General features: G+C 45.6%; 1 protein-coding gene and 1 long non-coding RNA gene across 14 annotated transcripts in view; one reads left to right on the top strand and one right to left on the bottom strand.

The window, feature by feature from the left end:
- LOC308062488 (6-phosphofructo-2-kinase/fructose-2,6-bisphosphatase 4) overlaps nt 1-12,904 on the top strand; it is a 62,406-nt gene extending 49,502 nt beyond the window's left edge. For 10 of the 11 annotated variants that reach the window (XM_080384073.1, XM_080384072.1, XM_080384074.1 and 7 more), the window contains 2 exons: nt 2,494-2,558; nt 10,595-12,904. In XM_080384073.1, coding sequence (XP_080240199.1) covers nt 2,494-2,558; nt 10,595-10,654 — 125 coding nt within the window. In that variant the 3' untranslated portion in view covers nt 10,655-12,904. Of the gene's footprint in view, nt 1-2,493; nt 2,559-5,671; nt 5,764-10,594 lie in introns of all 11 variants that reach the window. The other variant, XM_080384069.1, reaches the window with a different exon arrangement.
- Nucleotides 12,905-13,520: 616 nt separating this feature from the next.
- LOC308062491 lies at nt 13,521-16,290 on the bottom strand. Of its 3 annotated transcripts, XR_013927604.1 has the most exons (4): nt 15,724-16,290; nt 15,394-15,420; nt 14,649-15,050; nt 13,521-14,337 (listed from the first exon to the last, which is right to left on the bottom strand). It is a non-coding gene; the product is annotated as an uncharacterized lncRNA (long non-coding RNA). The 3 variants fall into 3 exon arrangements; XR_013927605.1 differs by having other exon boundaries at nt 15,394-16,288; XR_013927606.1 differs by lacking the exon at nt 15,394-15,420 and having other exon boundaries at nt 14,649-15,038; nt 15,731-16,282.
- Nucleotides 16,291-24,650: the final 8,360 nt, after the last annotated feature.

The following is a 24,650-nucleotide window of genomic DNA, read 5'->3' as shown; positions in this document are numbered from 1 at the left end:
ACTTGAGATTTGCTGCTTAGCTAGCTTGTGGGGTGTGGGGTTATGGGTTGTGACATGTACTTCTTGGGTTTTAGGCTCATTGCTAATTAAGTTTTGTGTGTGTTTCAACCTCGGCTTGACATGTGCCTCCTGTTAATTTTCTTTAAGTGACGACTTAATTATATCTTCTGATATCTCATCACACTTCAGAAGATTAGTTTACAAAGAGAACTGCACAGTTTATGAGGAAGTGGATTGTCAAAAAATGCTAGCTGAGTTACCAGAAATGCAAAGCTATCTTTGATGATCAGCTTTGAAAACCAGCAGTCTAGACCTGTGCTTTGGTTGTTTTTGTTAGGTTTCAAAGAAAGCTGAGACAAGTACTAGCTGTTACACTGGGAAATCTGTCTGAAGAGATTTTTGTCACGTAATTGCAATGTCCTCCTACAGTAAGAACCGTCTATGCTTTGGTGACATCTGCTGTTCTAGCCTTGCATGACAGGCTGGAGTTTTGAAAATTTAGAACAGTTGAAACTTATTGTTTTTTAAATTGGATTCTCTTGACTTGCTAGTCTCAGCCTGATTCTACAGAGAGGGTTTTTTTGGGGGGTTGCTTTTGGGGTTGGTTTTTTTTGTGTTTTATAGTGGGAAATCAGGTGACTGCTCATACATTTTTAAGAGGGCCTGCATGTTTGCAGTGTTTGCTCACACACTAAATGAGGAAGGAAAAGTGGTCTGAAATATTGTCCTTATCCTTAAAGTGTTTGATATATCTGATTAGCACATTTCAGTCAACCTACTTTTTGGAATTTGACTATCTGAAAATACAAGGGTCATGTAAACTATTTATACATATTCATCTATAGCATTATTTCAAGTTGATGTATTGCTTGGTTCATGGGAGGCAGGATGAAGGATCAAACACTGTGTGTTTAATACCTTTCAGCCAATCCTGTTCTGGGGTAACACTCCCTTAGGTGTTTGCTATTCCTGGCATTAGAAGGTAGCATCATTCCCACCCCAAGTGTCTGATCTTTAGTAGGGGAACATCTGTTATGACCTGACAGTTGGATTAGGATAAATTAGACTTTTTTTACCCAAAAATCCAGTGTAGCAGTGGTCTGTGTGGGAGCACACAGGGAAGAGAAAATGCATCTTGCTGTAGGTATGAACTTGCACATAAGTAATTAAAAATGAGCTGGGAACATGCTTTTTGTAGTTACTATGGAGTAACTCCTGTCAGTTTAGTTTATTTTTAAGTTTTCCGTATGATACTTTTTTCAGGTCTTCAACTCGGCTAGTAGTAGGGACTGAGAGGACTCTGTGGCAGTGTCTGCTGTGTAACCAGTCCTTAGTAACGGCCATCGTCAGGAATCAGAGCTGTTTTTTGCTTGGTCTCAAGGGTCACAGTGGATTTGTGAACAGAAGGATGACTAGGGTACTCTTCCAGTAGGAGATGTGTGTTTTTACCCCTTAAAATCTGTTTTCTGCTTGACTATTTCTGCAAGTGCTGGCCCTCCTGCAGTCGTCACAGTGTTTGTGATAAATGGAGTTTCTCAGAAAAGACTTCCCTAAGGGAAGGCAAATTTTTGCCTTACTATTTATATATATATATATTTATATAAATTTATTTTTTTTAAAGTGCAGTGGTTTTTTAAGAAAAGAGTAAAATCACCTTTTCCTGTCATGTAATAATTCTATGGAATGTCTAACAACTTCAGGAAATAAGTGAGAGCAAAATCTGAAAAGCTATTTGTGATAGAGCATGGACTCTGGTGTGTTAGAGGAATTTGCCTATTAATGTTGTGTGGGGTAGTGGTAGCTTATAAAAGTCACATTCAAATGAGATCAGACAGTGTTTGGCAGACATTGCTTAAAATGGCGTGACCACAGTGTGTTGAGTAATATTAAGTGGGTCAGTTTGTACTACCTGAGTAATAGTTTCTTTGACTGTTTACTTTTTCTTGTTTCTCTGGAGTTTTCCATTTTTGGGTGAAAAGAAGTTCCTTTTCAGGAGTCAACGTTAAGGTTCCATTTAGCTCGGAGTTAAAACTGCTTTGCACATGTAGAGGAATGGGGGTTGCTAGTAACACACAGTGTACCTTCTCGTAATCATTTTCCTGTTCTAAAAAATGAAAGCAACGTTTATCTTCTGTATTACAATGAAATTCTGTGAAGTGTAGGATGTTTAAAAGTCAAAAAAAGTTACAAGAAAGAACTTCCTGACTGAATGTTGTGGTTGTTCATGTATGTTTAAAAATGAAAATTTGTTTCAAGGAAAATAATAATAAAGCCAAGATGAGAATAGGAGATGAATTTATCAGATTGAGAATAATGTTCATCCTGGTGGAATAGATTCATTTCATTAGCTTTAGCCGTTCAGAATCTGAGAAATTCTACTATAAATCAGAAGGGGAAGTGCATAACCTTCACCAAGTCAAAATTAGATTGCATCTTTACTGGAACTTCGTTTTTAATGCAGACCAATTCTGAAAATGTGTTCTCTATCAACAGGATGTAAAGTAGAATCTATATTTCTGAATGTTGAAGCTGTAAACACACACAGAGATAAACCCGAGGTAAGAATATTTTTCAAATCGGAGAACTTGATATAATATACAAGCTGAACTGATTTCCACTGTCCTTGTGATTAGAAATGCTATGATAACTCAGCAGAACATATTTATTTTTACATTTCAAGCTTTACTACTGGTTTGCTGTTGAGGGGAGAAAGCCGTCCTTTTTATTGAGCAAATTTATCTTACATACAAGCTTTAGCTGGAGTAGTTTATCTTCAAAAAATGAATGAGAGTTTGAAGGTATGGTGTCAGTCTAAAAACTGACTGTATAAACTGTAAAAAAACCCACTGTATAAAGTTCTTCCAGGCTTTGTCATTCAGCAGAAGTAGGGTGCAGTCAAAAAGTACGTTGTTATGAATGCCACGTTTAATTTGGAAAGAGTAAATAATGAAAGCATCAGCTTTTTATCACTGTGATCATTGTTGTATGAAAAAGAGGAATTGATGGTGCCACCTGTGTTTTAAGCCAAAGCTGGAGAGAAAGACTAGATCTTGGGATACAACAGAACAACTGGGGAAAAGGAAATTGAGTGTATTTGTAAAATGTAAGCGGAGATAAGATGTCAGACCACAGCAGCTTCGTACTCTCCCTGCGTCAGGCCCATGGTTCTGTGTGCTTCTAGCATTGACATGAGCTTACGTTGATTCTGCTGCTTGCACAAAGCTCTTCCGTTGCTGCGTTATGGAAGGTTACATAAAATGTGTCATGATTAAAGATTTCTGGTTCCCTTGTAGACCCCCGTGCTAATGCTACTCGTTATGGTGCTGATTCCTTGCTGCGGTTATGAGCCATACCTACTGGTGAATTAAAAGTCAATTTGATAACGTGAGAAAAAAGGGCCGTTTGTGGTGGTTTTCAGATCAGTGGTTTATGGTGAAAATGAATATAGTGATAAAGTGTGGTTTTATGTGTGTGTTCAGTAAGGCATGTGACACAGAATGCCTTACTTGTATGAGGGTACATGTTTGTGGCAGTTGTGCAGAATGCATGCTGGAGGGGTCTGCAGAGAAGTTTTGCTTTAATGATTTGGGCTTTTGGAGTTCTGAAAATACTGACTTTTGGTCATTCATAGCCAAGACATTTCTATTAGATAGTTGTGTTTCACATTTCCTCTCTCTTTCCCTCTCTTCTTTGTTGTTCTGCTTTACTACTTTTGTATCTTTGGTTGGGTTCAGGAAATCCATTCTGTTTTCACAGTGCATAAAAGGTGTGGGAGAAGCCCGGTTAAAAGAAATGAGGATGTCTTCAAGCATGTGTTACGTTATCCATGTTAAACAGTGTAGACCAATTGAGCATCTCTAGTTTGGCTGATAAAATATTGGTGCTGAATTTATAGCTTGCTAAAGTGTCTTAGGAATTGCTGTTGGAAGTGCCACTTCTCTAACTGAAGATGTTTGTCAAGGGGAAAGCTCTGCCTGAATCAAGTGACTCCTAATATGTTTAGCAAGTGACATGGCCATAGTGATGTCAGGGTTGGGTGGCTGTATTTCAGGTGGATGTAAAGCATCATAAGGTAGTTGCATTGCAGTGGACACAAAGACATGAAAATGTTTAATTTGGACAGAAATAGAGTTAATGAATTTTTAAAGAAGAAGCAGATGCTTTTTTGTTTAAAAAAACCCCACTTTTCTCCGTCTGCCCCTAGAGAAACCCAGACCGGTGAAGTATGGGGGATGATACACTATTCGTTTAGTCTGTCTGCATTTAAATGCTGCTCAGAGGACTATGAAAATTTCAAAAGCTTTCATTTACATCACGTACGAAAAATTTGAAAACTTCCTTTTGCAGAAGTAGTTAAATAGTCTATTGAAGTCAAAGCATTTAAATAAGAATAGTGGACTCCTTTTTGGCTTCAGCTGAAATCATCTATTTTCACAGTGTAGAAATGCAGGGTAAGCACTGGAGTACTTGTTTATGGTATGTGTAAACAACATTGTGTGATGATGATTTGTCTGAAGTGGAATGAAGCCTTGTGTTTGTCAGCATTGAAGTGGCTTACCTTCCTGACTTTTTCAAATGGAGGAGTCAATAGTCTTTTTACTGAAAATAATTCAGGGGAATTCCTTTAGCTGTTGCTTGGGTCACCTCTTTGGGCCAGAAAACAAGCACTGAGGTAAACTGTCTACTTTGCACTTCTGTCTTAGTGAATGACAGATACAGAGATTGCTTGTAGCAAGAAACCCAGCTCTCCTTTTTGATTTTGTTGGGGAGAGGGGGAGAGGGAGATGTTGGTGAAAGGTGAATTTGCTTTCCGCAGTGTAAAACAAGGTAAGACTCATGAAGCCCATCAGCACAAAGTTTGAAGAATTGGCAATTATTTGGCCTAACGTGGGCCAAATCTTAGATCAAGATCTTGTAAGGAACTTCAGAACAGTTTATCATAGTCTTCTTTCTTGGTAGAAGGGAGAATACTAATGGCATGGTCTTTGGGACTTGTGTGAGCTGGTGCTGTGGCAGGCCTGATTCCTGAGCTGGGTTCTACACCACTGCAGTCAAAGCTGTGCTTCCTAGCACAAGGGTTTGGCTGTGCTGGTGTTTTGGTTTGGTGTTTTGATAATTTGCTGCATTGAATGTCATTTTGTTTTTCTACACCCTCTGCCAAATGAAGTGAGATGTAGTTGATGTGATCAGTCTTGAATGGTTAAGGTGTCTGGGAGGATATTTTTCTGTTTTGTCAGGGTTGGTACATTGCTTATAACACAAACAAATTATTGAAGTTTTCCCTTGGGAAAGATGTATATGGCATAGTTCAGCAAAGCACTGAAAGTTGCTTAATGGGTAGATGTGTATGTGCTTCTGAAGGACATATTTAAGCGGATTCCTGCTTGGGTCTGTAAAAGGCTTCCTCCTAAACATGAACGACTTGAGCTTTTGGTAATACTATCAGCATGGGATCACTGATTACTACAAACATGTTTTCCTGCTGTCTGGTTCTGGTACAGCAATCAGCTGTCAGTCTACTGCATTCTCGGGGGGGTGTGTGGGTTAAAAAAACCACCTCTGCTTTTAAGTAAATGCAGCTGTGTACTTCTGGAGGAATCTGATTGGTATTTTTTGTTGCCCTTACTGCTGCATGATGAATATTCTCCTCTGTATTTTTATTATTATACAGAATGTAGACATTTCCAGACCTCCCGAGGATGCTCTTGTAACAGTCCCTGCTCATCAGTGAATCCTGTGTGCTGATCAACTATCAAACTTGGGGTGCTGTTTTCATCCTATTACTTCAAAATAAATTTAAAAACTAATCATTCCAATCACTTTGAAATAAAAAAGCCCCACCCAAACCCAACAACTCAAAACCTAAACCAAATGTCTGTAGATGTCAAATCACAATAAAACTATTTCACTGGTTAATTTATTGTGGATGAGTTATCAGACATTGATCGGCTGTCACTGGAATGCTGGTTTTGTAAATTGCTGTAATTTAAAGATCCTGCAGCATTAAGTTTTGCTGAAACAGCCAGCAATCGTTTAATGTTAGTTGCAATGTGTTTCTTTATGGAAGCCACAAAACACAGCATCCTGTGTGAGATAAGAAAAAGTTGAAGTTTGTTTTCTAGGCACAAGTATTCTCTATTTCATGCCCCTGGGAGTGATTGGACTGCTATGTAGCATAAAATAACCATCTATAGTTCCTGCAAGACCTTAATCCTGCTGATCCATAGCACTAGTGCTCTAGATGTGCTAATTAATGATGTGCTGTTTGAAGAGGGTACCAAGTTTTCACTTAGTTCCAGAACAATTATTCAAGGCCAAGAATGTGTATAAATGTTTTTAATATATGGCTTTGCTTAACAGCTGTTCTGCATTAACTAGGCTTTAGGGTTTGCCCACTGGCAGGAGTTATTTTAAATTTCCTCTTCCTGCTTCTTGTTACGGACGTGGGTAACTGTCTACTTTGCACTTCTTTCTTAGTGAATGACAGATACAGAGATTGCTTGTAGCAAGAAACCCAGCTCTCCTTTTTGATTTTGTTGGGGAGAGGGGGAGAGGGAGATGTTAGTGAAAGGTGAATTTGCTTTCCGCAGTGTAAAACAAGGTAAGACTCATGAAGCCCATCAGCACAAAGTTTGAAGAATTGGCAATTATTTGGCCTAACGTGGGCCAAATCTTAGATCAAGATCTTATAAGGAACTTCAGAACAGTTTATCATAGTCTTCTTTCTTGGTAGAAGGGAGAATACTTCTCTGCTGTAACTTCTCTGCTCTGTAAATACAAGCATTTACAGCCCTGCTGTGTATGATTTGTACGCAGATTTTATCTAGGTTACCATAAGCAGTGCTGACTATTTCATAATGCGGAAGCAGAGTTAGCCTGATGATTTTGTAGCTGGATTGTGACTTCAGTAGGTGTGGGATCTCAAACCAGCAGGGTATGCATCCTAAACTGAACTGTGGTAAGACCTGTGGCAGGCTGGAGAAGGCTGCAGCTTGTTTGAGATGTGACATGCCTTGGTTCCTTTCTCTGTGATGCTATGGTGGGCAAAATGACAGAGTGGGAGGCATCTGTGCCATCGAAGCAGCTTTGTTTAGGTAGCATTGAGTCTGGGAAAGGCAGAAAATCACTTGAGTCCTGGAACTGTTTTCTGAGGGGGTCTTTTAGCCTTGAAAGTAAGCAAGAGTGGCATGTTTTGGAAAGCTTTTATATGTTGGGTTTCTCAGGTGGTATGTTTTTCCAAAACTGGGATTTTGGAAAAAAGTGTTACATATCTGCACTTCTAAAATTACACTGAAGTTTTCAGTGTAATTTGAAATGTCTGATACAACCAAATTACCTCCTGGCCAGAGAGCTTTCTGCTGTACTGCTTGGTATATTTAATTAAACCAGTGTCCCAGGATGGACTGGAACTAGGGGGAACCCAGATTATGTTCCTTTCTCTATTGTGGCTATGATGTGGGAGTGTTTTGTCGCTTTTCCATGTTTAATTGCCCCAGTCTCACTGTGAAAAATGCCACAGACAAGGAGGTCTGAGCCTGCTGTATCCAGTGAGCGTGGTTGCTTTTATCTGACAGTTTAGATGATGTTCCCGAGAGGTTGCAGAGATGCTTGGGCTGTCGGAGGAAATGGAGGGGGAAGATGGAAGGGGCAGGAACTTGGCCAGAGAGGAAAGCCAGGCTTGCCTTCTCTGTGGCTGGTGGAGGTGTAGAGAGGGAGATGGCAGAGGTGCCCAGGACCCTCCACCCTGCCAGCTGCTGCCAGCCCAATTGCCTGGGGCTGCAGCTGGGTGGTGTTCTCTTTACTGAGTGTGATGCTCATTGTGCTGGTGTGTGTAATGGAGTGAAGTGGATATTTAAAAGCAGTTTTGTGCTTAAAGGGGTCTCCTATTACAGCAGGATTGCTTAATAGTTCTCTCTGGCGTTTTTCTTATTAAATGAAGGGCCTGATGCTGGGTGTGAAGCAGCAGCAAGTTTGTTATACATCTTGCTGAGGGAAAGCTGTCTGGTAAGAGTATTAGATTGTTTATATTGTGCTGTTTATTTCTCTATTTATGCCTGTGCTGGTTCTTTCCCTTAGAGGCTCCTCCTCTTCCCTAGACGAGCCTTCCTGCATAATCTTTCTGTTTTGCTGTGAAGACAGCATGTAGCTAATAAGCTGAAATGGCAGGCTCTATCCTCTTTGAAAACCCACAGCACTTGGTTTCTGGGGGAGGCTCTGTTCTGTAGGGAAAAAAATGTACAAAGCAGGGAGGAGTATAATGAGGGGAGGAAAAACAGTGGTGAAAGAGTGTATTTGAGTTAATCTGTGTGTTTTGAGGCTTTCCAGAGAGGTCCAGCTGTGTGCTGAGCTGCCTCAGGGAGCAGGCAGTGGAAGCAGTGAGCCCCTGTCCGGGCTGACTGAGTGGGAGCCTGTATATCTTGGTAGAAGTGGTATTTTAAAAATGCGTGGTGTTTTTATTTCCACTCCTGTGTTTCCTGGCCTCTCTGGACTATGTTGCTGCTGGTGCATGGCAGTGGCAGTGCTGTTCCCCGGACGGTAGTTTTGTCCCGGGTGTGCTTTGGTAAGGCGGTGCTGAACAGTTGCAGGGACACATTTTGGTCCCAAAAGTGAGGCTAAAACCTTGGTTTGCCTTTCTAAGCAACAGCACTGTTCTCATTGCACGGCTTTTCTCTCTTGATGCCCATGGCTATTTTGGAAAGTGGGTACAATCCCAGCTGCCGCCATCTCATCTAATGTGATTTCTACAGTAGGAATCCATTTACCATTAATGAGGCTATTAGTCTTTTTCTAAGCCTCAGTTGTCTGACCTTGCAGTTAGCTATTCTGTTTCTCTGCTAAGCCCTAGAGTGTGTTTATTAGTGTTTATCCCAGACAGGTTTTTCTTTCTTCGGTGTGACAGTTCAGTGTGCTTCGCTTCTACAGCCTGTTCTTCCATTTGAGTAAATATGAAGGAGCACTTATTGCTTTCTCCTTTCTTGACTACATATAGATATTCCCTCTTGGGCCTGTGTTTCTCTTGCTAATATGCTGCTTTCATCTGATATGTCTTGTTGACTTAACTGTCTTGTCTTGACCACCTTGTTTCCTTTTAGTTTCATGTTATAGCTGTCCAGTTCTTTCAGCTTGTGGGCTAGTTTCCAGTACCTCTGCATGCCTGCATATTGATGCTGCATTTCACGCTCCATTTAATTTTCTTTGAATCAACATCAGATGCTAAACTTAAAAAAATATTCAGCCAGTATTTTTGGAGTGCCTGTAGAGACTTCTCCACAGTCCCAAGGAATTTCTGGGTATGTTGCATCAGTTGCTAAGAAAAATACAAACAAATGCCAGCATGTTTTGTTGTTTGGTTTTTTTTCCTTGTAGTCATGCAGAATATGACTTGTTTTGCCAGCTCATGTTCTTAGTCAGATGCTGACACCTTCTGGGTGTCCTTTGCTGCAGGAGAGATGCCACCTGTAGAAGGCTCTTTCTGAAATAGGGCTGCTGCTTTTCTTTCCTTCAAAGAGGGAAGTCAGAGAGTGAGTCAGGCCAGAGTGCTGGTGGGTGCAAAGATTTCCAGTCTTGGATGGCTGTGCCCAGCAGCGTCATGTGTGTTCTCAGGAACCTTGTTGTGGTGTGTTCATGGTGGAAAACAGGGCTGACGCTAATCTAGAACTGGTAAAGGCAGAAGTGATGTTGGCACGCTGCAACCCAAGGCAAGTCTGGTGTTGCTTGTTTATCTCGTGTTCTTATAAGAAATAGCTGAAAATCCTGGAAACTGGCGTTGGAGAAGGGAATTACTTGCTTTTTAAGTTGATGCATTTTGACTAATTGAGTTGCATGTGTGCTGAGAGTCCCCCTTGCTAGTGTGGCTCTCCTTTTCCTTGAGTTGGACAGAAGAGACTTGTTTTTAAAGTAAACTCGAATAAATGTGGTTATAAAACCATCTGATGTGTGTGACATCTGTCAACATGCCTACATATCCTGAAGTGCATTTAAACTTTGTTACCTGCTTTTTAGGAAGTTAGATGTAGCAGCTTACAGACAGGGTGGGAATTAGCCTTATAGCTTTTGGTGTTAAGTCATTTCCTGGAGTGGGCTTGAAAGAAGGAAAGACGGGCTTCTGTCCCTCTGGATTGTATCAGTTCTTTTGTGGTTTATGACCTTTGCTGCGTGGGTCTGGGTTTTTTCTTATACTATATGCATAAAGACTAGAAGAAATAGTGGACTAGAAATGTGGTCTAAAACAGTGGTTAAAGGAAATCAAGTCTTAAAAATACTAACATAGCGACCTGTGTACGGTGTGCAGAGACTGACTGTCCTACCAGACCCAGTGCCATACATGGCTTAGAGATGCTTTTTCACTGGCAGCAGAGAGCCTGCTTTTAGGTATCTGAGAGACCTGGGCTCTGCAAAGTGGCTGGGACAAGGTCTCAGTGGGCTTCTGACCACGGGCTGGGACCTTTCCTTGTGCTTTGTTACAAAACATTTTGAGGAAATAAGCATTAAAACTTGCTCATCTTTTGCCTTGTGTAATTGCCATGTGTTAGGCAAAACCGCGGCTGACCATGAGACCTTTGCTTTAAAGTCTTTTTTGTCTTTAAATTTGCAGAATGTAGGTGTGGATCGATCAAGAGAAGAAGCTTTGAGGACAGTACCTAACCACCTATAGCTCCAGTTCTGGGGGTGGCAGCCCTTCCTCCAGCACAAGAGTGTTAAGTAGCAGCTCAGGTCCAGGAGGATGGAGAAGGTGTCGCTGAGCACCAAGTGAGTTGGAATGAATGCGCCTCCCCCCTTTGCTTTAAGACATTTCAAATGTGATTCAGCTTCTTTGGAGAAAGCCTGTAGTTGTGGATAACTCCCAGTGCTGAAAGGTATCAGTAAAAAGATTTATGGGAAGCAGAGTAGAGTTGGGTTTAGATTTTTCATATGTAAATTTGTGCAGTTTCAGTGGTTTTTTTATTGTTCATCTGTGGATACTGCAAGATGTTAATTGCCCATGTCAATTTTACTGTCAGATTTTACTTTCTTTTTAAAGTGTTTTTCTGAGAGTTCCTCTTGGTTTTACTGTGAATGGTTGCCTAGGATTACATGGCAATTTTTTTTGATGGTGTAATTAACATAGGTGAAATTCTACATTTTGAGCATTGGAGGCTTTGTGTTGCAAAACTACTTAACTACTTTAAATGAGGAAACCTGTCAGCTTTGACAGCTTTTCTGTGTTTCAAAATGAACTTCAGTAAGCCAACCACAACTTAAAATTTTCCTGAAGTGGGGAGACTTGCCCTTTGCAAAAGAAAAGCATTAAAGCTAGATTTGCTACCTGGAAGATTCTGCTGTTTTAGCAACATCTTAACATTTTCCAGGAGCCAGCTGTATTTTGGAGGGCAGTGGGGGACATGAGTATGAGTAGAGCTGGCAGCCTGGGTAATGCATTGAGAGCGAGCGAGAGAGAGACACACATCCTTTCTGCTGCAGTTAAAGGCGGGGGTGAGCAGCTTTTCTGAGACTGGAAGGGAAAAGGATAAGTACATCAGGAAACAGTACAGAAAGGTTAGGTGGAGTTTAACCATTCTAACAGCTCATGCAAGAAAAACACCAGGTAAATTCTGAAATTATTTTTAACATGGTACACCTGCCTTGGTTTTTTTTTTTTTAATTGTTGTTAAGCATCTTCCACCATCACAATTCTTTGCTGCTCTTTTATACCTTGTGAAACTCCAGCGCTAAAAATGGAATTTTTAATGTCTGTTGAGGCCACCAGCTTTTAACTGTACTAAATCAGTGTGTATTTTGTATGTGTGTTACCGGACAACTGAAGTGAGCTGTCGGCGCTGCTGCTGGCTCTTAGTTCTGAAATGAGAATTATTCTTTGGACTGTGTTTTCTCTAAGGATTTCTCTTCAATTAATCTTTTACCACATGTGTTGTTGGGGTTGTTTTGCTAGGTTTTTTCTTTTTTTTCTCTATTCCTGTGTGAAATACCAGGCCCTCGTAACATAGTTCTGCAGGCAAGGGCTAAATTGTCTTTTGTTTGTGCAGGGTTTATAAAATAACGTGCTGCTGTTGTGATTTTTTTTTTATAAGCTAATTTCAGCAATATATTCAGCTCTGGAAGTAAGCCATACTGTATCGCTGGGTTCCATTTCAGAAGAGGAATGTGTAGGGTTTAGAGTGACCAGAAACACTTGCTTCAAGCGCTGCTGTCTAAAGCTTTGTGTGTGTGATCCTTGTGTTAGGTAATGCCCATGTCAGATCTTTATTAATTCAGCTGTGTCTGTAGTTGTGTGAGGAGAGACTGCACAGCGCTGCTCAGAAAAATTAATTTATTGATATGTAGGTAACAAGGCCACCTTCGTGGCAAAACCGTAGAAGTAATTTCCCCTCCTGATTTGACACGAGTTCAGTGTGGGAAAGCTGTGCTGTGCTGCAGGCAGCCCTCATGCCACCAGCCCTCCACCAACCAGCCGTCACCAGGAGCTGTTCAACAGTTCTTAAAGTGAGAAAGTCAGAGTTTACCCGTAGTTACAGAAGGCAGAGTTACAGAATCCTGGGATTCCAGGAGAATGGTACTAGAAAAGCAGGGTTTTACCGCCAGCTGTGGTACTTCAGCTTTGATCGGACCTGGTTGAAGAAATATGGTGGAAGGAAAGGTTTCCCTTAGCGAGAGCTGAGCCCAAGGGCTGCTTCTTTTTAATGGCAAGCACGGCTTGAGGTGTCTCCCCTCTCCTTTTCTTTGTTTTACCCCTCTCAACTTTCAGAAATGCAAAATTCCTTGAGGCTAAATGTTTTATGTATAGTAGGTATTTTTATAGCCTGCTTTTGAATATACTGTGATGAGTGTTTTACTAGGTTGAGTGTTCAGTAAAAAAAGTTGTATACAAGTGTAAATAAACTGTTATGCTGATACTTGAAAAGAGAAACTACCTTAGGAAGGTACTAAATTGCTGACTGCATCCGACCCAAGCGCAGACAATGAATGTAGATTTGAAGCAAATGATGGGTTCTCCCTGGAAAGGCCCTGTTAAGAACTGTGGATGATTGTCATTGTCTAAAACTTGCATCCATCCTCCTCCCCCCACCCCCCACCCTGACCTTGTGTATTTGTACCCATGTTGATTTTACTGCCTTCTGACTGTTAATGCACTTGCTAGCTCAGATGCAGTCTCTCAAATGGGATTAAACTGTCATTTCTTACATTTTTGGCCTCTGTTGTAATCTTTCAGACAAATGTAATCATTTGACCTTTGATCCAAGTAATAAAGATCAAATGCTAGCTGTGCTGATGTGTGTTTCTTCCAGTGTCCATTTACAGCAGCTGAAGGGCCAGGTGAGTGTTCAGCAGATCAGCAGCTTCTAGCAGCATAGGAATCGTAGCTTGGTTAAGAGAGCTTATGTATAAGCCTAAGAATCAAGTTAATTTACCTCAGTGGTTGCTTGACTGACAAAAAGTTATAATTTAAGTAACAAACTTGGTGACTGAGGAAGAAGTTGGAAGAATCGGTTAAATAAGTACAGGTCAAGGTTTGCACACAACGGTGGGGAAAGGTAAGACTTTATTAATCTGGTAATTGGTATTTTAAGATCTGATCCACACTCTCAAAGCTCTGCTGTTCTCCTGTTGTCTTCTAAATGCTGCTGCTTTCTTGAAAAAAACTGGAAATGAACAGCAAAATGCTGCCCTCTAGTACAAATTTGCATGTATAGGTTTAGGTAGGGGCCAGTACATTTGCAGGCATACCTGTCATTCTGAAGAATAAGGACACAATTAATTACTACTGTGTGGTTTAAAACTATATACTCACATTTTCACATCTTGCTGATCACTGTGTACCCTTGGGTGGTAACCACTTGTATCAGCTGGGTGGAAGGAGTGTTTTTTTTTGTTTTTAACTGAACTGTGTATTCATGTTTGTGGGAGGAGAGGTGATCTGTTTTAGAGCTTTTGGACTGCTTACAGTCCAGACTGCAATGCTTCAGCAAGCCTGTCTGCTGTCTGCCAGTGTGGTGGAGGAGGGCCACAGAGCTGTATGACCTGTGGAGCTTTCGCTGCTGGTTGTTCTGATTAGGTAATATCCATGGCAGGGCAGTTTCCCATTCAGGTGGTGCAGTTAACGTAACGCCCATGGCCAAAGCGTCCGGTGCTGCTGAGGAGGAGCGATCCAGTATCTCTGCCCAAGTGCTGTGAGTGCAGCAAGGCTGTTGGAAGGTGTGCTTGTGGCTGCAGGAGATGCTCCACGTAGGTCAGTCACGTGCCAGCTGAAAGAGTGGCCGTGTGAAGCCCAAGGTCCCTCTTGAGCAGGTTTGGCACCCGTTACTCTGCAGCAAAGCAGCCACGTGCAGTGAGCAAACGTTCCTGCAAGCAACAATTACTACTTTCTGTAATTATGACAGCTTCTTGCTGTCCAAATACCCAGTGCTGCTGGCAACCACGTTTGTAACTTCTAAGAAGTTTCTGTTTGGGTATGAGCATCCCACACTGGCCTTGGAGAGCAGTATGGGGCACTTTGTATTTAAGAGAAACAAAACCAATTTTGAGTCTTTCCTTTAATGATATAGGCCTATTCACCTCTAAATTACAGAAACAATGTATTTGGTTCTGATCTCTCAAGGAACCTTTACTTTCCAACAGACTGCACCGTCAGGATCAACAAAGCAGTTTCCTACCGTTTGGTCAGCGAGCAATAGGATGGTCTCAAGACTGTTTCCTTGAACAAAAACTGAAGAGATCTTCAAGACTCGGTCCAAATGGCTCCGTCAACCTTGAAATCATAGTCCCCTTCAGCTCCACACCACTTAGTTGTGGGAACGCCCACTAGAAACAGTTTATTCAGTGTAACAATTCGATTGGTATACAAATCTTCAAGGCTCCCCAGAGAGTCACAACTGTGATTTTTTGTACTCGCAGTGAAGCTCAACATCTTATGCAACCCTCAGCCGAGACAAAGGTGAAAAACTCACCGGCGCCGAACGTTTCCTCATCTGTAAGCTGCCCATCCTTTGCACGCAGGACTCCAAATTCAAAATTCACAGGTCCCGGAGAAAGAAAACCAAAAACTACAGGACAAACTGACAATCAAACAAAAGACCTCAAATAAGGTTTCCTCTAAGGACTGTTAGATACATCTTTTGTACACGACCTACGCACGGCAACATACGCTTCGTACCAGCTCCATTACATGCTCAAGTAGCAGATACCTCAGACTTTGCTTTCCATCACAGATTACGATTTTTTGATGACATTACTAAAGCTGGTCATCTATTAGTACGATAGGTTATGCCAGTGCCTGAAATGATTTTCGATCTCAGACGCTGCACAGAAACGCCGCAGTTTTTCACTGCAATAAGCAATTGATACCTAAGTCGGTATACGTCACCGAGTGAGTGCTAGGAGTGAAAAGTTTACATTTACCTCTCGCTCTTCGACAGCCAATAAATCCTGTAAACAAAACAACATCTTTAGCACACCGGTACCGAAGACACAGCGCAAAACCCCCCGTTAATGTGCTCCTGTATTTGTTTTAATTTCAAAGTAGCCACTTCAACTGATAAAGACAGCCGATTCTCTACCTGTAACTCTACTCCTCATTATTATCCTGCTACAGAAAGAAACAAACCGCTAGCATTTCTACGTAACAACTTATTTTTCCAGAAAAGAATAAAAAGCCACAACCGACCAACCAAAAAAAAAAAACCAAACAGAAACAAAACAAACAAAACACCCCCCCCCAAAACAACTCACCTCCTACCTTCTGTGTCCCAGGATGAAAAGTTTCCTTCGGGTTCTTCCCAAATTTGTCATGCCCCACAGGACTGAAATGCAAACGAAATACTGCTTTAGAGGAGAGCGAGCACACACCCTGACATTAAACCATGAACTGGCTGTAGTCGGAATCGATTGCGAGAAGAATCGTTCAAAGAGCCTTGCTGACGTGGAATTTTTTGCGGAAGAGCCATGTATTTCCCACACGACTAACCGCTGAGACTTCTTAAACTTCTTTCTGATTTTAAAAACAGAAACAACTAGGACCCTGCACGGAGATCACTTTTAAGCGTACCGTATTTACTTAGGAAGCACAGAACTTTATTCCCTCGTCCTTCGCTTCGGCTTTCTACGTAACTGTCGTGAGCGTTTTAGGAAGACTCAGTAACCTATCCTATTTCATAAGCTTCTCTTCCATCCCTTTGAAAACAACTCCAGGCACGTCAAATGAAAAACGAGCTGCTCGGCGTCAGGCTCGTACCCCAAAGATCCACAAGCAAGATCAGCTGCCTCGCTCAACGGAAAGACCTCACGTATAGCATTTCTTCCCAACTCGTGTTTCTACGTGACTGTCATTTTCGCCCATTTTTTTTTCCCCTACCATGAATTTCTGGAGCTGCGCAGCGCGCCACGGAGTGCCAAATGCAGTCTGTCTGAGGCACACCGAGCTGACACGGAGGTCACATCCGATGCGCCTCTCCATCATCGCTTACGCTAGGCCACCACGCCGACAGGATCTCCTGTAGTTCCCTTCGAAAGCAATTAAAAGGCTGAGATTAATTTAACTGACAAAAAAGCAGGTTTGTCGTGCAGCTGAAATTCGTTGACATAGTCGGTACCGAAACTCACGCTGGCTGTGAACGGGGTGAAATGGCAAAGGACCATCAGCCAGGCCCGAGGGAAGGCTCAAAGGCTGTACAAGCTACAGAACAGCCAGCGAAGGGATTTTAGTCCGAGCCCAAGCGGGCAAAAGGAGATGACGTTAGTCCTGCTGCCTGCGGGCGTGTGGGAAAATCACCCTGAGGTGGGGGGGGAACTCGAGAAAATTGCGTCCTAACGGAAGCAGGGTATTACGGAAAGCTTTTTTTAGGGTAGGATACAGCCACAGCCTCGAGGACGGTCGGCACGCACACAGCCTGTACCGCCACCGTTCCCTAAGCAGCGGCTCGGCGCACGCCGACAGCGGTGACGGAGGACGAGCTTAAGGCAAAAAGCCAAAAGCAAACCCCTCAAAGCCCAGAACCGTTCTCAGGAACGCAGGAGTTAAGCCTAAAAGCGGTTGAAAGCTGCCTCCTACCTCTTCCCCCTCCGACACCGGCACGTTTCCTCGCGATCCCTTTTCGCAAACAAAAGACGGACGCCTGCGGTATCAGCTTGGTCCCGAAGCACCACGACGCGCTTGCTGGCTACACGCTCTCTTCTGACAAGGCTGACAGCTTCTCCGCACGCGACAGCCGAGGCCCTGTGAAACACGAGGAAGGCAAACACCGGTAACGTCTCGCAGGGGTCAGGAGGAAGTCAGGATGCACTCCATTCGGAGCCCGACGCGTTACCCAAAGGAATTACCCCAGCAGAACAAGAGGCAGGAACGATCGGTAGACAGGCAGACAACATGCACGGCAGCGATACCCCCGTCGGACTTGCAGGGCGCTTCCAGTCCCAGCCCGCTGCCGCGGCTCAGGCCGGCGGCTGGGGGAAAGACAAAGCCCCGCGCAGAGCTGCGGCGGCTGCCCGGGCAGCCCAGAGGCGGCGGGGGGGGGCGGCAGGTCGCCGCGGGCCGACCCCTCCCTCTCCCGGGCCCCGCCAGGCCGCCACAAGCGGCGAGCACCGGGGCCGCCCCGCCGCCGCTCCTCGCCTCCTCGCTGAGGTAGCGGCGCAGCCCCGAGAGACAAAAAAAAAAAAAAAAAAACCAGCCCAAAATAGGCAGCACCGTGAGGAGCCCGCTGACCACCGTCGCTGCCGGGGAGACGAGAACGGCCGGCAGCCCCGCCGGTCCCGGGCCGGGCCGGGCCGCCCGCCTCAGCCCGCCCGCCGCCGGCACCAGGCGCTCCCCGCCGCGGCCGAGCGCCGGCCCGCCGCATCCCCCCCCCCCCCCCCCTTCTCGGCCGCTGCCCGCCGGCCCCCGCCCGCCCGCCCGCCCTCAGGCCGAGCGCTCACCCAGCGCGCCGCCGCACGTCCCGGCCCGAAAGTCTTCCAGGCTGCCGGCGAAGGCTCCGCACCGCCACGGGCGCGGCGGCGCGCCGCGCGGGCTGGAAATGAACCCCACTTCCGGGGCCGTCTGCGTAACCCGTACGTGCGAGGCCGAAGCCCCGCCCCTAGGGGTCAAGCCGTTTCCGCGCACGCGCAAAAGCGGAATTGCGTCATACGCATGCGACGCCGCCGGAGACCCCGCCCCCTTTGGCTTCAAGCCGGCACTGCGCATGCGCTGCCCTTAGTTTTGCCAGTACTCCTTCTGCGCATGCGCAGAAGCGGAATTGCGTCATCTCCAGGCGACGACTCCCCCCAGACCACGCCCCCTTTGGCTTCAAGCCCGGTCTGCGCATGCGCCGCCCTTACTCTGCAGGGCGGCGACGCTGCTGCCGCCTGGCGAAAAAATTTGGGTACTGCAGCCAGTCTAGCTAACAGACTGCACCCTTTATTAGACGAATGGAAGCGATAAGGGAACTCTGCCCACGGCCCCTTAACAAGTCGCCCGGCTTCACATCTCGCTGGATCAACTTCTTCCAGTGAACATATTCAATTCAACCAGTCTAGAGAAAAAGAGAAAAAAAAAAAGAAAAAACAAAAGAATCACTCGAGAGACCAGGCATACGCTTTTTTTTTTTCTTATAAAAACACCAGCAACATTGTCTTAACGATAAAAGAGGCAATGAAACCTTTTCTTGTAAAATGTAAGGGCATTAAAGAGAAGGTAATTCGACAGACAAGACATAAACCTCTCCAGCTCTTTCCCCACGTCTATTTGACATCCGTTTCCAAAAACTTTCTCGGGTGAACGTCTTTTGTCTTTGAGCAGTGCGACAGGCGGTTTGCAAACGGCACAAGTCTCTGCTTTTTAAAAATCAACTCAGACTCTGTAAGCACTTTAGATGGGGCACTTTGTGTTTCAGAGAAACAAAACCAACGCTGAGTCTTTCCTTGAACGACACAGGCCTGTTCACCTTTAAATCAGAGAAACAACGGACGTGGTTCTGATCTCTCAAGGAATCTTTACTTTCCAACAGACTGCACCGTCAGGATCAACAAAGCAGTTTCCTACCGTTTCGCCAGCGAGCCAGAGGACCGTCTCGAGACTCAGTTTCCTTGAACAAACACCCAAGAGATCTTCAAGACTCGGTCCAAATGGCTCCGTCAACCTTGAAATCATAGTCCCCTTCAGCTCCACACCGCTTCATTCTGGGAACGCCCGCTAGAAAAAAAAGAAACAGTTTATTCGGTGTAACGATTCGATTGGTATACAAGCCTTCAAGGCTCCCAAGACCAAGTCTAAGAGGGTCAGGACCGTGAATGTTTGTACTCGCAGTGAAGCTCAACACCTTATGCAGCCCTCAGCCGAGACAAAGGTGAAAAACTCACCGGCGCCGAACGTTTCCTCATCTGTAAGCTGCCCATCCTTAGCATGCAGGACTCCAAACTCAAAATTCACAGGTCCCGGAGAAAGAAAACCAAAAACTACAGGACAAACAGACAATCAAACAAAAGACCTCAAATAAGGTTTCCTCTAAGGACTGTTATATACATCTTTTGTACACGACCTACGCACGGCAACATACGCTTCGTGCCAGCTCCGTTACATGCTCAAGTAGCAGACGCCTCAGACTTTGCTTTCCATCACAGATTACGATTTTTTGATGACATTACTAAAGCTGGTCATCTATTAGTACGATAGGTTATGCCAGTGCCTGAAATGATTTTCGATCTCAGACGTTGCACAGAAACGCCGCAGTTTTTCACTGCAATAAGCAATTGATATCTAAGTCGGTATACGTCACCGAGTGAGCGCTAGGAGTGAAAAGTTTACATTTACCTCTCGCTCTTCGACAGCCAATAAATCCCGTAAACAAAACAACATCTTTAGCACACCGGTACCGAAGACACAGCGCGAAACCCCCCGTTAATGTGCTCCTGTATTTGTTTTAATTTCAAAGTAGCCACTTCAACTGATAAAGACAGCCGATTCTCTACCTGTAACTCTACTCCTCATTATTATCCTGCTACAGAAAGAAACAAACCGCTAGCATTTCTACGTAACGACTTATTTTTCCAGAAGAGAATAAAAAGCCACAACCGAACAAACAAAAAGAAAAAACAGAAACAAACGGACAAACAAACAAACAAAAAAACCCCACCAAAACCAAAACCAAACCCACTCAAAAAAACCCCCCCAAAAAACAACCCACCTCCTACCTTCTGTGTCCCAGGATGAAAAGTTTCCTTCGGGTTCTTCCCAAATCTGTCATGACCCACAGGACTGAAATGCAAACGAAATACTGCTTTAGAGGAGAGCAAGCATACACCTCGACATTAAACCATGAACTGGCTGTAGTCGGAACCGATTGCGAGAAGAATCGTTCAAAGAGCCTCGCTGACGTGGAATTTTTTGCGGAAGAGCCATTTATTTCCCACACGACTAACTGCTGAGACTTCTTAAACTTCTTTTTGATTTTAAAAACAGAAACAACTAGGACCCTGCACGGAGATCACTTTTAAGCGTACCGTATTTACTTAGAAAGCACAGAACTTTATTCCCTCGTCCTTCGCTTCGGCTTTCTACATAACTGCCGTGAGCGTTTTAGGAAGACTCAGTAACCTACCCTATTTCATAAGCTTCTCTTCCGTCCCTTTGAAAACAACTCCAGGCACGTCAAATGAAAAACGAGCTGCTCGGCGTCAGGCTCGTACCCCAAAGATCCACAAGCAAGATCAGCTGCCTCGCTCAACGGAAAGACCTCACGTATAGCATTTCTTCCCAACTCGTGTTTCTACGTGACTGTCATTTTCGCCCATTTTTTTTTCCCCTACCATGAATTTCTGGAGCTGCGCAGCGCGCCACGGAGTGCCAAATGCAGTCTGTCTGAGGCACACCGAGCTGACACGGAGGTCACATCCGATGCGCCTCTCCATCATCGCTTACGCTAGGCCACCACGCCGACAGGATCTCCTGTAGTTCCCTTCGAAAGCAATTAAAAGGCTGAGATTAATTTAACTGACAAAAAAGCAGGTTTGTCGTGCAGCTGAAATTCGTTGACATAGTCGGTACCGAAACTCACGCTGGCTGTGAACGGGGTGAAATGGCAAAGGACCATCAGCCAGGCCCGAGGGAAGGCTCAAAGGCTGTACAAGCTACAGAACAGCCAGCGAAGGGATTTTAGTCCGAGCCCAAGCGGGCAAAAGGAGATGACGTTAGTCCTGCTGCCTGCGGGCGTGTGGGAAAATCACCCTGAGGTGGGGGGGGAACTCGAGAAAATTGCGTCCTAACGGAAGCAGGGTATTACGGAAAGCTTTTTTTAGGGTAGGATACAGCCACAGCCTCGAGGACGGTCGGCACGCACACAGCCTGTACCGCCACCGTTCCCTAAGCAGCGGCTCGGCGCACGCCGACAGCGGTGACGGAGGACGAGCTTAAGGCAAAAAGCCAAAAGCAAACCCCTCAAAGCCCAGAACCGTTCTCAGGAACGCAGGAGTTAAGCCTAAAAGCGGTTGAAAGCTGCCTCCTACCTCTTCCCCCTCCGACACCGGCACGTTTCCTCGCGATCCCTTTTCGCAAACAAAAGACGGACGCCTGCGGTATCAGCTTGGTCCCGAAGCACCACGACGCGCTTGCTGGCTACACGCTCTCTTCTGACAAGGCTGACAGCTTCTCCGCACGCGACAGCCGAGGCCCTGTGAAACACGAGGAAGGCAAACACCGGTAACGTCTCGCAGGGGTCAGGAGGAAGTCAGGATGCACTCCATTCGGAGCCCGACGCGTTACCCAAAGGAATTACCCCAGCAGAACAAGAGGCAGGAACGATCGGTAGACAGGCAGACAACATGCACGGCACGTCGGACTTGCAGGGCGCTTCCAGTCCCAGCCCGCTGCCGCGGCTCAGGCCGGCGGCTGGGGGAAAGACAAAGCCCCGCGCAGAGCTGCGGCGGCTGCCCGGGCAGCCCAGAGGCGGCGGGGGGGGGCGGCAGGTCGCCGCGGGCCGACCCCTCCCTCTCCCGGGCCCCGCCAGGCCGCCACAAGCGGCGAGCACCGGGGCCGCCCCGCCGCCGCTCCTCGCCTCCTCGCTGAGGTAGCGGCGCAGCCCCGAGAGACAAAAAAAAAAAAAAAAAAACCAGCCCAAAATAGGCAGCACCGTGAGGAGCCCGCTGACCACCGTCGCTGCCGGGGAGACGAGAACGGCCGGCAGCCCCGCCGGTCCCGGGCCGGGCCGGGCCGCCCGCCTCAGCCCGCCCGCCGCCGGCACCAGGCGCTCCCCGCCGCGGCCGAGCGCCGGCCCGCCGCATCCCCCCCCCCCCCCCCCCCTTCTCGGCCGCTGCCCGCCGGCCCCCGCCCGCCCGCCCGCCCTCAGGCCGAGCGCTCACCCAGCGCGCCGCCGCACGTCCCGGCCCGAAAGTCTTCCAGGCTGCCGGCGAAGGCTCCGCACCGCCACGGGCGCGGCGGCGCGCCGCGCGGGCTGGAAATGAACCCCACTTCCGGGGCCGTCTGCGTAACCCGTACGTGCGAGGCCGAAGCCCCGCCCCTAGGGGTCAAGCCGTTTCCGCGCACGCGCAAAAGCGGAATTGCGTCATACGCATGCGACGCCGCCGGAGACCCCGCCCCCTTTGGCTTCAAGCCGGCACTGCGCATGCGCTGCCCTTAGTTTTGCCAGTACTCCTTCTGCGCATGCGCAGAAGCGGAATTGCGTCATCTCCAGGCGACGACTCCCCCCAGACCACGCCCCCTTTGGCTTCAAGCCCGGTCTGCGCATGCGCCGCCCTTACTCTGCAGGGCGGCGACGCTGCTGCCGCCTGGCGAAAAAATTTGGGTACTGCAGCCAGTCTAGCTAACAGACTGCACCCTTTATTAGACGAATGGAAGCGATAAGGGAACTCTGCCCACGGCCCCTTAACAAGTCGCCCGGCTTCACATCTCGCTGGATCAACTTCTTCCAGTGAACATATTCAATTCAACCAGTCTAGAGAAAAAGAGAAAAAAAAAAAGAAAAAACAAAAGAATCACTCGAGAGACCAGGCATACGCTTTTTTTTTTTCTTATAAAAACACCAGCAACATTGTCTTAACGATAAAAGAGGCAATGAAACCTTTTCTTGTAAAATGTAAGGGCATTAAAGAGAAGGTAATTCGACAGACAAGACATAAACCTCTCCAGCTCTTTCCCCACGTCTATTTGACATCCGTTTCCAAAAACTTTCTCGGGTGAACGTCTTTTGTCTTTGAGCAGTGCGACAGGCGGTTTGCAAACGGCACAAGTCTCTGCTTTTTAAAAATCAACTCAGACTCTGTAAGCACTTTAGATGGGGCACTTTGTGTTTCAGAGAAACAAAACCAACGCTGAGTCTTTCCTTGAACGACACAGGCCTGTTCACCTTTAAATCAGAGAAACAACGGACGTGGTTCTGATCTCTCAAGGAATCTTTACTTTCCAACAGACTGCACCGTCAGGATCAACAAAGCAGTTTCCTACCGTTTCGCCAGCGAGCCAGAGGACCGTCTCGAGACTCAGTTTCCTTGAACAAACACCCAAGAGATCTTCAAGACTCGGTCCAAATGGCTCCGTCAACCTTGAAATCATAGTCCCCTTCAGCTCCACACCGCTTCATTCTGGGAACGCCCGCTAGAAAAAAAAGAAACAGTTTATTCGGTGTAACGATTCGATTGGTATACAAGCCTTCAAGGCTCCCAAGACCAAGTCTAAGAGGGTCAGGACCGTGAATGTTTGTACTCGCAGTGAAGCTCAACACCTTATGCAGCCCTCAGCCGAGACAAAGGTGAAAAACTCACCGGCGCCGAACGTTTCCTCATCTGTAAGCTGCCCATCCTTAGCATGCAGGACTCCAAACTCAAAATTCACAGGTCCCGGAGAAAGAAAACCAAAAACTACAGGACAAACAGACAATCAAACAAAAGACCTCAAATAAGGTTTCCTCTAAGGACTGTTATATACATCTTTTGTACACGACCTACGCACGGCAACATACGCTTCGTGCCAGCTCCGTTACATGCTCAAGTAGCAGACGCCTCAGACTTTGCTTTCCATCACAGATTACGATTTTTTGATGACATTACTAAAGCTGGTCATCTATTAGTACGATAGGTTATGCCAGTGCCTGAAATGATTTTCGATCTCAGACGTTGCACAGAAACGCCGCAGTTTTTCACTGCAATAAGCAATTGATATCTAAGTCGGTATACGTCACCGAGTGAGTGCTAGGAGTGAAAAGTTTACATTTACCTCTCGCTCTTCGACAGCCAATAAATCCCGTAAACAAAACAACATCTTTAGCACACCGGTACCGAAGACACAGCGCGAAACCCCCCGTTAATGTGCTCCTGTATTTGTTTTAATTTCAAAGTAGCCACTTCAACTGATAAAGACAGCCGATTCTCTACCTGTAACTCTACTCCTCATTATTATCCTGCTACAGAAAGAAACAAACCGCTAGCATTTCTACGTAACGACTTATTTTTCCAGAAGAGAATAAAAAGCCACAACCGAACAAACAAAAAGAAAAAACAGAAACAAACGAACAAACAAACAAACAAAAAAACCCCACCAAAACCAAAACCAAACCCACTCAAAAAAACCCCCCCAAAAAACAACCCACCTCCTACCTTCTGTGTCCCAGGATGAAAAGTTTCCTTCGGGTTCTTCCCAAATCTGTCATGACCCACAGGACTGAAATGCAAACGAAATACTG

The sequence above is a fragment of the Falco punctatus genome, assembly GCF_963210335.1.
Source record: "Falco punctatus genome assembly, chromosome: 4".
Classification (NCBI taxonomy): Eukaryota; Metazoa; Chordata; class Aves; order Falconiformes; family Falconidae; genus Falco; species Falco punctatus.
The sequence above is the reverse complement of the archived record's forward strand: the minus strand, read 5'-3'. Positions and strand labels throughout refer to the sequence as shown.